We start from the raw sequence: 12,221 nt of genomic DNA on the forward strand, positions 1-12,221 counted from the left end.
CCGTGACAGAGGGCTTCCCCTTTACAGTGTGTAGCCATGTAGCTGAGTCTCTCTGTTCAGGTCCAGGCTTCAACGTCTGGCTCTCGGATCCACTGTAACTGTCGTACAGAACCCTCTCTGAGCTGGACGGGAAGCATCCCTTTCTGCAGGGAGGTTTTTGCTGAATCCTAATAAGCAGCTCAGAAGACTTAATCGCGTTGAATCACGAAGGGCAGGCTAAGCAGAGAGGTGAAGCATGTGAAAGCAAACCCATGACTGCCTTCTGAATCAGAATCTGAGGCCCAGAAACGGGGGACAATTGAATTAAGCAAAACAGTGGCCTTAAAAAATTTTTTTTCAAAAGGCTTTTGAAGGAGAATATGCACAGGACCAAGCTTTTACAAGCTAAATAACAAGTGTCTGTGCTTAAAGCCAGGCTGAAGTCACTAAGACGATACAGTATGAGTATCACTGACCGTCTGGGCAGCAGCTACCTATTCAGCTCTTCTCTGGACCATAGGCAGCACAGCATTGCGCAGCGCAGGCTTTGCTACAGATGCTCAAACTCGTTGCGTAGTGGGTTTTGCTCAGCCAGTGATCTGTTTGTTATTTCAGCAACCAGTTGCTTTGTTCCTCGAGAAAAGAGACTGATCGGGGATAAAACTCGGATGGGTATCGAAATAACAGTGGCAGCACAACTCAAGGGGGAAAGTGTTATGTTCTTTGGCCCCCGTTGGGATACTCTCAAACGTGTTCAGTGGGTTTCTTAGTCTGATGCCTCGATTCAGCAAGGTGCAGAAACACATGCCTGACTTTAAACCTGGGCACCCCCATGGAAGTCCATGGGAGAACTTTCATGCCTCACTTTAATTTGACTCCAACACGACTGCTCATGTGCTTGGAGTCATCGATTTTAAGGGCTCATCTAGTCTGAAGGCCTGCGTCATCCCGGTAATTTCTGCATGACCCCCGTGACTTCTCTGTGTGCTAGAGCAGAGCAACATACAGCCTATGACGGGAGGCACATGCTTAAGGACGTTGCTGCACTGGGAGCCGAACCGCTCCACTAGAGACATCTCAGGCCTGATTTTCCCAGATGTTGAGCAGCTGCAATCCCAGTGACGTATCTGGAGGTGTGGGTGCACAGCGGATCTCAAAATCGACTCCGAAATCAAGGGACCCAAAACCCGTGGCTGTTTTTGAAAACTTTGGCTGTGATCACTGCTCTTCCTTGCAGAAGACTTCCCTAACGTCTGTTGCGAGAGTTATGAGAAAGCAGCAGCACCTGGACTGTCTCCAGCCATCCATGCTGGCATACTGACGCATCATTCCCGTGTCGCCAAAGGAGATTTGCCGTGATCTCAGTTCCGAGTTTTTTCATTACAGTGATGTGCTAGGCAATGAATGCTGCTGGCTGTTGCTAAGCGTGTACAGAATGTTTTTCATGGTGAGCCAGCTTATGAGCAAAACTTAATTAGGCTACAGCTGACTGCATTTGCTTCAGTGTAACCTTTTTCCTTGCAGTGCACTTCCTTGCAGACACGCTCTCCAGCTGGGATTCTGATGCAAACCAATCCAGTTTAGCTCATGGCAATCACTGTGTCAGGACTCTTTTTTTTTTTTTCTGGACCTCCCCAGATCTCTGGCTAGCCCTGTGCAATTGGCTAGTAGCATTTTTTGTTGTTGTTTTTTGCTTCACAACTGAAGCTTTCACAACGGACCCTCTGTCGAAGGTGGAACACTGGACCGTCTGTGTCAGTGGCCTGGTCTGATACGGTGATCGCTTTGTTCCTAGGTTCCTGCAATTCATTCCAGAATCGACGCAGCATTCTGACAGTTCTTTGCAACAGCAGCCCTGTAAAGGAACCAGTCATCTAAATAATGCGGCATATTTGTGTGTGTCGCCTGCACTTTCCATTGGAAGGATGTTAAATGTTTCAAACGCTTTGCTTGAAATCAAACATCCCATGAGAGGAACCTTGTCAGATTTATTCTCCTGTCTTCCGAACATGGGTTAAATACACATCTATTTAATCTAAGATTTTCTGCAGCACCCAGAACTGAACAATCTATGGCCCCAGTTCAGCAAAGTGCTTAAGCAGTGCTTAACTTTGAGCTTCTGTTTAAGTTCACACGTGCTAAGTGCTTTGTTGCGTCAGAGCCAAAGTGCTTATACTTTCCTCTAAACCTGAAATTCAGCCGTATAAAGTCCTCGGAGCTCACATCTGGTACTCGGTGGAACACTCACTCGGTGTTACGTCTTAATGGATAAGATTTAATTCACCCTGCCTAGTCTGTGCAATAAGTGAATGGCCTGATCAAAGAAGTGATGGATTCACTATTTACGGAGGCATGAAATTACTTCTTGAACCTGATCTGTGTTGTTCGAATGCTGCATTAATCCATATTTGTTCCAGGCCCTCACTACAATGAGAATATTTTCAAATTCTCAACATGGGAGTGCAAGTGGTGTTTCTTTCTCCCTGTCCTGACCTGCTGTGACCTACCTTCTCTCATGCTCCTTTTAATCATGATCTCTGGCAAGAATGTTTCTGATTCGTAGCAAACCTGAGAACATGCGAGGATACTTTTCCAACGCTGAAATGCCTTATGTACCAGTATGTACTCGTAAGCAACCTCCACGAAAGGTGTTTTTTGTGACTGCTAGTTAGGGCAGGAGCACATTTGTCTCATCTTCGATGTGTCTCCATAACTCCCTGTACATAGTGGTCGGATCACAAACATCCTGTTTTCCAACTAAGCCTTAATTGGGCCTCCAGTGTGGTGGGAGGAAAACCGTTTCAGATGCAACTAATTTGTGTACAATCTTATGCTCCCATTGAATTGCAGCACAAGATTGCATCTGGAGCATGGGAGGGCATTTTTTAACAGTGGTCCTCTATGTACTGTATGTATGCATTCATAGATCAGGTATGGAAACACTTAAGACAGACTTACTGCAGTTAGTGATAAGTGAACGGATCAGGAAACTAACCCAAGGCTGGTCCATAAAAGTTGCTCTCTTTTCCAAAAAGAAACTCAGCCGGTTGTGTGGATCACATTCATATTCTGTCACTGAACAGCTGGCTGAGCTGTGGTGACAACATCTGTCTGAAAATTGGATTGCAGCTAGGACTGTGGTCAGGGAGGGCTCTGGAAATACCTTGTATAGGCTGGACAGAATCCCTGAATGCTGGCTCAGCTGAATGGCTCAGACCCCAATTGAACCACACTTGGTTGTTCTTTTTGGAGCTGAAGGGGACGGGAGCTAGGGGAAGGGAGGGTGTGCAGGCAACACGATGTACCCCATTGGCAAGACCCTGCATTGGGGGAAGGGAGGCCCAGCCTGTAATCATATGGACAGGTTCAAGTGCTTTGCTGGATCAGCTGCAGAACTGAGCTATCTCAGGGGAGGGTGCAGTGGAACAGAAGTAGGTGCCAGCTCATACTGTCAACACGAGATGGACTTCTTTAGTCGTGGGATCCAACCACGGAGGAGTTTTGAATGATTGCATTGAGTGCAAAGTCTGGGACTTGTCTCAAAATGCAGGAGGTGGATGGAGGGTCTCGGGAAGCAATCTGGAATAAGGTGCTTTGTGGGATTGTATCTCAGCCCTGGTTTTGAGTGAGCTGACCTGTGAAATATGCTTTCTGCCCTTTCCTGCTCCCAAAACCAGAGTGTGAGAACATCTTTAGTTTAGTTTTAGTGATAAACGGGTGAATGCGTAGCGCTGAGAGACCATCTGTTTTTCCTATCGGGGTATTTGAACAGTGACAAAGAAGCCAAATTCTGAAAACGTGTGTCTTGCTGGCTACGTATGGTACAGAGTGACCCTGGTATGAGAATGGTCTTATGCTTTTGCAGGTATTCAAGAGACGCTATTTTTACCTCACCCAACTCCCGGATGGCTCCTATATTCTCAATTCCTATAAAGACGAGAAAATTTCAAAAGAATCCAAAGGCTGCATCTTCCTGGACGCTTGCATTGACGTTGTTCAGGTAGGCTTATCCAGGGTGAGTCCTCCCTGCTTTCATCCTCGTACATGTGCTTCACCAGCCTGCCTGTTCCATCTGCCTGACCTGGCGTGTGTGGCATAGCAGTGCCGTCGCTTCGGCTAGCAGGTGGTGAGCAGAGCCTGCTGCTGACAGTGCAAAACCTGGCCATTTTACCGCCCCCTCGCCTTCCGCCTGCTCCCCATCTGGCTGTGTCACTCACGCTAAGATTGGATGAGCTCTCTTTCTTCATGACTGTACGGCGTTCCCCACACAGGGGCCCGGTCCCTTGACTTCAGTGCTACACATGCTTGATGTGAACCACTTGCCTAAGTGCGTGCAAAACTGAGGCCAGGAGCTGTTCTGTGCAGCCCGATGTGCATACCCGTGTGACCCTCATCTGCCTTCTTCGCCGTTTGTTAGCTGCACCCGCTTGTTGCCTCTTGTCTTAAATTAGGTCTGGATCCAGCACACTCAGAATTCAGTGGGACTACTCACACGTGTAAAGTTACTCACATGGGCTGGGGTTTGCAGCAGCAGGGCCTTAAACTGTAAGTCCTTCCGGACAGGTAGAGTCTCTTACTGTGTGTTTGTACAGCATCTAGCACAGTGGTTTTCTGGGGGACTGCTGTCGTACAAACAACATGAGAATGCAAACGAGCTGTGTTTGCTTCCTGTAGCTCTTGTTAAAGAGGAGGAGGAGGAGTGGTGAGTGGTAACGAGTGGCAGTGCAAAATGTAACCAAATTGCAACATCCTGGTGTCTTTTGTGGAAAACTGTTTCAGCCAAGTACTTCGATAACGTAACAACCCTGCTTTGGAAAGGCCCATCAGGCATTAGTTGCATGCTCTAGTAGTAGTGTATGGAAAAACACAACTTCTGAAGACTGAGGCTACGTCTTCACTGACGGTGGCAAATTCGCCGCCATCAGATCGACTTCTCTGGATCGACTGAGCGGTCAGTGCAGACCTGCTCAGTCGAATCAGAAATCGACGTATTAAGACCACCTTCTCAAGTGGCGTAGCGCGGCGTCAACAGGAACGCGGTTCCCGTCGGTGCAGTGCAGTGAAGACGGCGCGCAGAAGAGAAGCAGAGAAGTCGATGGGAGTTACGCAAGTTTTTTGCGTAGCTTGCGTAACTCTGGTTGACTGCCGCCAAATCACGGAGGTAAGCGTAGACAAGCCCTGAGAAAGTTTTTATTCCTGAACTTGTGTCTCAGTTCTGGGAGCCACATTTCAGCAAAGATGTGGACAAATTGGAGAAAGTCCAGAGAAGAGCAACAAAAATGATCAAAGGTCTAGACAATAGGACTGATGAGGCAAGATTGAACAAACTGGGTTTGTTTAGTCTGGAGAAGAGAAGACTGAGAGGGGACATAACAGTTTTCAAGTACATAAAAGTTTGTTTCAAGGAGGAGGGAGAAAAATTGTTTTCTTAACCTCTGTGGACAGAACAAGAAGCAAAGGGCTTTAATTGCAGTGAGGGCGGTTTAGGTTGGATATTAGGAAAAGCTTCCTAACTGTCAGGGTAGTTAAACACTGGAATAAATTGCATACAGAGGTTGTGGAATCTCCATCATTGGAGATTTTTAAGGGTAGGTTAGACAGAAACCTGTCAGGGATGGTCTAGATAATACTTGGTCCTGCCATGAGTGCAGGGGACTGGACTAGAAGAACTCCTATTATTCTATGATTCTGTGGTTTTTACTTAGTGCATGTTTTCGTGGGTGTTTGTGCTAACTCTCAGGTGAATACAGCAAAGACTACACTCAGGCTCCAAAGTGAGTTTCCGTAGATTTCTTTGTAGCCTTCATGACTCTGTGATGTAGACTCTACTTTACATGTTGCATCTTGGGATTTGCATATTTGCATTGGAATATTCTACTCCTAGTCAAGCAGAGGTTGGAAAAGTAAGATACCATTAAAACATGTTCATTTGTTTTTTTGATTAATGCGTCTCACTATAACACCGAGCAGAAGTTTTTACTTGGTGGGTTGGATGAGTCTTTAAAGTCAAGCACCTGGATGGACTTTAAATATTCCACGGCACATTTTTATAACTGTGACTCTTGTGACTTGTGACTTTGGCTCAAGTTTCCCTTTGCACTAGTGTACAACAGGCTGTTGCTTGCTTGCTCCTTTTCACCCCGGAGCTAGCTGCATGTCAGTGGGGCTGGGTAGTGCATGTACGCTGCTTGTGATTCCCTTTTGGAATCCTCCAGAATGAAAGGTGCTGTGTAAAGTAGGACAAAGTCGGATTGTATCGGCGTGACACAATCTCTGTCACCGTTATTTTCGTATAGTATGATTTATCGGGAAGACGCATCGTAATAGTTACGTACTGAGCTGAGCTCTGAGACAAAGACGATATTAATGAAGTGTCATGCGAAGCCTGCTCTCTTGTTTATTTGTGCAGTGCCCTAAAATGCGCCGTTATGCTTTTGAACTCAAGATGCTAGATAAGTACAGCCACTATCTGGCAGCTGAAAGTGAACAGGAAATGGAGGAGTGGCTGGTAACTTTGAAAAAGATTATTCAGATCAATACAGAGAGTTTGGTGCAAGAGAAGAAAGACACGGTGGAATCTATGCAAGGTCAGTTTTAAAATAAACATGTACTTCATTTCCACCCTTCCTGCGCTGACATCTTCGTGGTGCAGCGTGGCGGCAAGGATGCCTGTACTCATGTTTACATTTTTTCTTGCATTAAAAATAAGCATTGTAGCAAGTAAATTCTGGCACCGAGACGTGCTTAACAGCACATAAACTATAGTCTGTGGAATAACCGTGGATTTGAAACTTGACTCTGCTGTTGGCTGGGAAACCCATGGCACCATTTCAAGAGTCCCAATAAATTGTCCCTGTGCCATTGTAAGCGAGCGTCTTAGGAACGGAGTCAGGGGCTCCAGGGAGGTTAGAAGGCGCCATCGCTGTCGTTTTGAACATCTGCTTTTCATGACTTGACAGATGATGAATCGAGCAGCCAAGGAAAATCGGAAAATATCCTGGAGAGCTTGGAGAGAAGCATGCATCCTGAGCTGATGAAGGTATTGTGTTTGCAGCGATCATTTCCTCTGCTCCCACAGCTAACTCTCAGCTGCCATGGCAGAGGGACTTTCCACTGGACCCTGTTAAGTGACAAAGGTCAAGTTCTCTACAGCAGAGGTTCCTCCGCTCCGGGGAGAGCTGGGCAGCCACGGGATGCAGTGTGGTGCCAGCCTCCAGATCCCGCCAGCATGCCTCAAAGCACGGAGCTACCTCAGAGAGGAGCTGCCAAACTCGGGCACGGCACCAGCGGGAGCCAGCCCCATTGCTGCTGCCCAGAGCCCGCTGCTGGGAATGGGGATAGGAGAAGGGGACACTGAAGCGGGAGAGGGTGGGGGGAGGACCCGTGTCTTTGGGAGTGGCAGGGAAGAAGAAGGCTAGAGCTGGAACCTGGCAGGAGCTGCAGGCAGGAGGAAGGCAGGGCCACAGTCTGAGAATCTGGGTTGAGCTGGGGCTCTGGTTCCTGCCTGTGAGCTCTGCGGGGGAGAGAACTGCAGGAGTCTTTGCGGTGCCTGTTGTTCCTGTAGAACCACGCGTGTGCCTGGCACCTTGGCACAGGGGGAGAGGGGCTGGAGGACCCCGAAAGGTGGTAGGGAGAAAGTGGGAGCACAGTAGGGGACAAGGGGCACGTGCCTCCAAGAGCAGCGCTGTGCGAGAGGCTCCCGAGTGAGGGACAAGAGGCTGAAATCCACACGGGGGGAGAGAGGCGAGAAGCTGGTGAGGGGTGGGTGGGCCGTGGGGAGCAGGGGCAGAGCAGCGCCAGGGCAGGCAGTTTTGGCTGCAGCACATGGGGTATATTGGAGCGGAACGAGATGAGAGGCGCGGAGGCTGCAGAAGTTCTGGGGAGAGGTGACGAGGCTTGGAGAAGAGTGTTTTGTTGGTGGGGATGGGGCAGCTCTGGGAGGGAGAAGCTGCTGGATGCGGTGAAGGCCTGGAGGTGAAGAGATGAGCACAGGAGCGGGAGAGTCAGGCAGCCGCCAGGTTGTAGACGTGAGTGACTGAGAGGATGAGATGTTGCCGGCGGGGAGGGAAGGGATTTGGGAGGAAGCTGAGAAGTTCAGGTTTGGACGCGTTGAACATCCCAGAAGATGGGGCATGAGCCTGAGTCGTGGAGGTAAAAGGTGCAACCCGAGCCACAAAAGAGGGTAAAGTCCCCTGGGGAGAGAGGGCGTAGAGCGACGGACAGTGGGCCCATCTGGGGATCGGGGAGGGAGAAGAGGTCGCCCCAGAGACGTGCAGTGCAGAGGGAGGGAGGAGGAGAGCTTGGCCTCCAGTGTGGTGCCAGACTGACAGCTTCACTCCTCTTGGGCAGGGAGGGGACAACATGTCACTGATCTCTCCAGGCCTGAGGGGCAGGGATCTGGTCGCCAAGTGGCTGTGTAACTGAGAGTCACCCTGTCACTTAGCAAGGCCGTGGAGCTCCAGCTATCCGCTGTTTCCCAGTGCTGTGGTCGCTGGTGCGGCTGGGCGGTGTGATAGAATCTCGCCGGTCGTCAGTCGATTTCTTTATTTGTATTACATTTTGCATCCATTCCTCCCAAAGACAAACACTTGCTTCTCTTGTGGCCTGGCTCTTCTCAGTAATGTCCGTGCTTTCCTTGTCCTAGTATGGAAGAGAAACGGAACAGCTGAATAAACTAAGCAGAAATGATGGACGACAAAATCTCTTTTCCTTTGACTCAGAAGTCCAGGTAATTTCCCACCCCACCCCATTAGAGTATTTCAGGTTTCACCCACTCTCAAAAGTCCATTTGGTGTCGCCTGCTTCCTTCCTCCTTTGGGTGGCTGTGGGGGGAGGGTGGCCAGCTCGCGCAGCAGCAGGACTTGCAGGCAGGCAGTAAAACGACTGGCAGTCAAGTCTCCTCTACCAATCAGGCTGGTGAGATAAGCAGCAAGCAGGTGTGTCAGCTGCATCTTCGCCAGGTGCACCAGCCGATCAGGTTCCCGGTGGAGGAACTTGAATTGGCGATGCCGGCACTTGGAACATCTCTCACATAAAAGTCTTCATGGAAGCTCCCAAACCATAGAGGCCGTTCCCTGTTCAAAGAGGGCAATAACGCCTGTCTGCCAGCTGCAGCATGCCGAATTTGGTCTTTCTCCACTGCTCCTTCCCAGGGACCTAGTCTGGTCCCACCATAGCAGACAGCAGGCCCTTCTTTAACAAGGCTCTTTTCATAAGGAACTTGTCTTAATATCTCTACATTTGTTCTTGACCAATGTTGACGTTTTGGCCTTGGGAAAGTAGCAAGAATTAATCTCTATTCCCGCTGACAGGAAAGAGTTAATAGAAACGTTGATACAAGCCCAAGGAGTATGTGGCTTGAACTCAGTACCTTTGGAACTTGAAGAGCCAACTTTAGCCACTGCACTACCCAGTCGTGGGAGGGTTTTACAGGCAGCATCTTGCACTCCCAAGGGATTTAAAATGGAGATTGAATTGGGAATCAAGAGAGAGACTCACCGGCTCTGGCAAACCCACCATATGGAATGAGGAGGGCACAGGGCTGTTCCCAGGATGTCAAAAGGCGCTGATAGATTCGGCATGGATGCTATCATTTCTTCTCAGTTCCCGAGACCAGTGACATGGATCTGAAGGCACAAGTGACATTTAAACAGAATAAAGTGCTGCTGTTAACATGACTTTAGGAAACTGTTCCATTTATTTCCTAGTGTCTGATTTTTTCTAGCTTTAAATCAATATGATCTGTTAACGTCTGGGAGGGGGAAAATTCTGATTTGTCAGAAAAACGTATGGTCTCCCCAAGAGTCTTTCTTGACCAAACCACACTTCCCTCTTGGCCCTTCTTTGGATTGATTGCACTGGGGTCCTTGTGTCAGTCATGAGGTTTGTTTTTAAAAATGGACCGTTGGCAGCTCTCCAAAATACCAGTCATGTGATTAAAAAAGAAGAACAGCCTTGAAAATACTGTACACAACATCTAAGATCTCTTTATTTTCCCTGTGAATGGCTGGGCTGTAGCTGAACTCCCCATGCCTTTTTCTATACACAAAGAAGCCTGTTGATTATGGTTCAGACCAAACCCAAAGTGTCCTGGGGCTTGGTATGGCTGCGATCATGGACACAAGTTCAATTTTGTGTGGTTTGTTTACACACTTGTCAGGGTGAGGTTGAAGAAATAATGGGATGGCAGCAATGGGTCTGAGAGAGGGCAAGCGTTTTCCTGGCTGCTAGAAAGAGAATCCGAACCTCGGAAATGATGGAAAGAGTTTTCTAAAATGGGTTAATAACTGCAGCCTATATTTGGTTAAATTACTCATGGGAGAAAAATAGCCCGCACAGAGCTCACCACTGGTCTTCTCAGTAACTGCGGGGGGGAATGGTAGCATCTATGTCAGCCCGTCAACACACGTTGTTTTGATGTTCTGGATGGAGCCCTATGTCCTCAGCACACAGTAAGGTGGGTCTGATGAAGGGAAGAGATTGTTATCTGGCTAAAAGTCATCTTGTTTGTTTCTTCATGTCCTGTCCCGTCTATTAAAGGTCACTGTGGAGGTGCAAACCAGTCACAGGACCAATTGGGCTTTAAGGGCTATGAAGGAGGTGACTTGGATTCGAGATGGCTTGGGGTTTATAACAGCAAACCGAAATCAATAGACCATCTTGACTGTTTATAACCAGACTGGTTATTGGTGCGCATCAAAAATGTCTTCTGTTTTGTGAGCTGGTGTTGGGTCTGGCAGCACTCTCTATTAACGCTGTGAGCTGTCTCTTAAACCGGTGGAAGCTTGCACAATGGTAGAAACTCTTCAAGCATCACTGCTGCACTTGTGCTGTTTTCATCTCCAAGTTCCCTGTCATCTGACATTTGGGTGGATCCTCAAGGTTACAGCTAAAAGGCAGAGAGCAGAACTGAAGCCTTATTGTGATTTATCATCTGTGCAGTACAAACCAGACTGCTAAAAATCAATACAGAGTTAAGAATTCCTGTCCTTAATGCAGTTGCCCTCGTCGTATGAATGTGCTGCACTTTTAGTACTATTTTTAAAAAGCCATGGTAAAATACCATTAGCTATTATGTAATCCCGAAACATTTTTGTGCATTTCCTGTTTTAAAGAACTTGTATAATCTGTTTTCTAGAGGCTGGACTTCTCCGGAATTGAGCCAGACATAAAACCCTTTGAGGAAAAGTGCAGCAGGCGCTTTATGGTGAACTGTCACGATTTAACCTTCAACCTCCTCGCGCATGTATGTGACCGATCCGAAGGCTCACCCACAAACGTATGCGTTTTCACTGGAAAGGTCCATGACTTCCACTGTGGCGGTGCTTAGACATATACAGTCACTGTCCTTTTTTCTTCTGATCAGTGACAGAAACCTACTGTGAGTGGAGCTGGGAAAAGAAAGAAGGCCCCAGTTCTGCTCCTAGTAGTCTGTGAACAGACACAGGGGTCGACTGGCACGGAGGTCAGTCCTGGCCTGCTAAATTTGCATCCACCACCATTGCAGTATTTCCCCAATAACAGAGAGGGATGGAGGGACTGCTGTCCACAGAGACCTCGGTCCTGAAGCACCCAGGACTACTGGGAATGTTTAAGATTTTAGACTGCAGAATCAGGCCTGGTGCTAGTAGATATTTAAGTCACTGATCTGTTCAGTGCTGGCGTACAGGCTGCAAATTGTGCTGTAATGGAGGAGGCACACTGCAGTCTTACCTTCACATGGGAGCTTTGTCTTCTGCTCTGTTTCTGAACTAAAAATATATGGAATTGTTGCTACTTGTCAAGGCCTGGAGCTACAAAGTCCAGCCCGAGGTCTGATGTAGACATCCCATTGTGGAACTCACTTTGCACAGCTTAGAACAGCTATTAAAAGGTGGTGAGTTGAGGCTGGAAGCTTTCTCTGTGTGACCCAGCCTGTCGTGACCAAGAAATATTTAGAGTCTCTTGCTAGAACACAGCTGAAGTGGGGCAGCTCAGGACTGGTTTATTTGGGGCTTTCTGAGATGTGAAGTGATTTTTTTAGCATGTTAAAAATACACATTCTTATACTAAACTTACATCCCTTCTGGTCCAAAGGGACAAACAGCTCTTCAGACTGATCAGCGTCTTCACCTCTTCCTGATATTCGTATTCCGCTATTTGTATAAATAACCCGTTGCACTTCTTTCTGTATACTTTGGCAGTGATTTTAAAACAGGACTGCTCGTCTTTACTAAATCAAAAATGCACGAAGATCCAGCAAA

At 47.9% G+C, this 12,221-nt stretch overlaps 1 protein-coding gene across 4 annotated transcripts in view; it reads left to right on the forward strand.

Moving 5' to 3' along the window:
* Positions 1–12,221, forward strand: part of DOCK11 (dedicator of cytokinesis 11) — a 105,388-nt gene that overhangs the window by 34,028 nt on the left and 59,139 nt on the right. For 3 of the 4 annotated variants that reach the window (XM_067548009.1, XM_067548006.1, XM_067548008.1), the window contains 5 exons: positions 3,845–3,979; positions 6,389–6,566; positions 6,939–7,018; positions 8,624–8,707; positions 11,117–11,257. In XM_067548009.1, coding sequence (XP_067404110.1) covers positions 3,845–3,979; positions 6,389–6,566; positions 6,939–7,018; positions 8,624–8,707; positions 11,117–11,257 — 618 coding nt within the window. The remainder of the gene's footprint in view (positions 1–3,844; positions 3,980–6,388; positions 6,567–6,938; positions 7,019–8,623; positions 8,708–11,116; positions 11,258–12,221) is intronic. The other variant, XM_067548007.1, reaches the window with a different exon arrangement.

The sequence above is a fragment of the Emydura macquarii genome, unplaced genomic scaffold (assembly GCF_026122565.2).
Source record: "Emydura macquarii macquarii isolate MOO-44397 ecotype Brisbane River unplaced genomic scaffold, CSIRO-AGI_Emac_v2 contig_1253, whole genome shotgun sequence".
Taxonomy (NCBI): domain Eukaryota; kingdom Metazoa; phylum Chordata; order Testudines; family Chelidae; genus Emydura; species Emydura macquarii.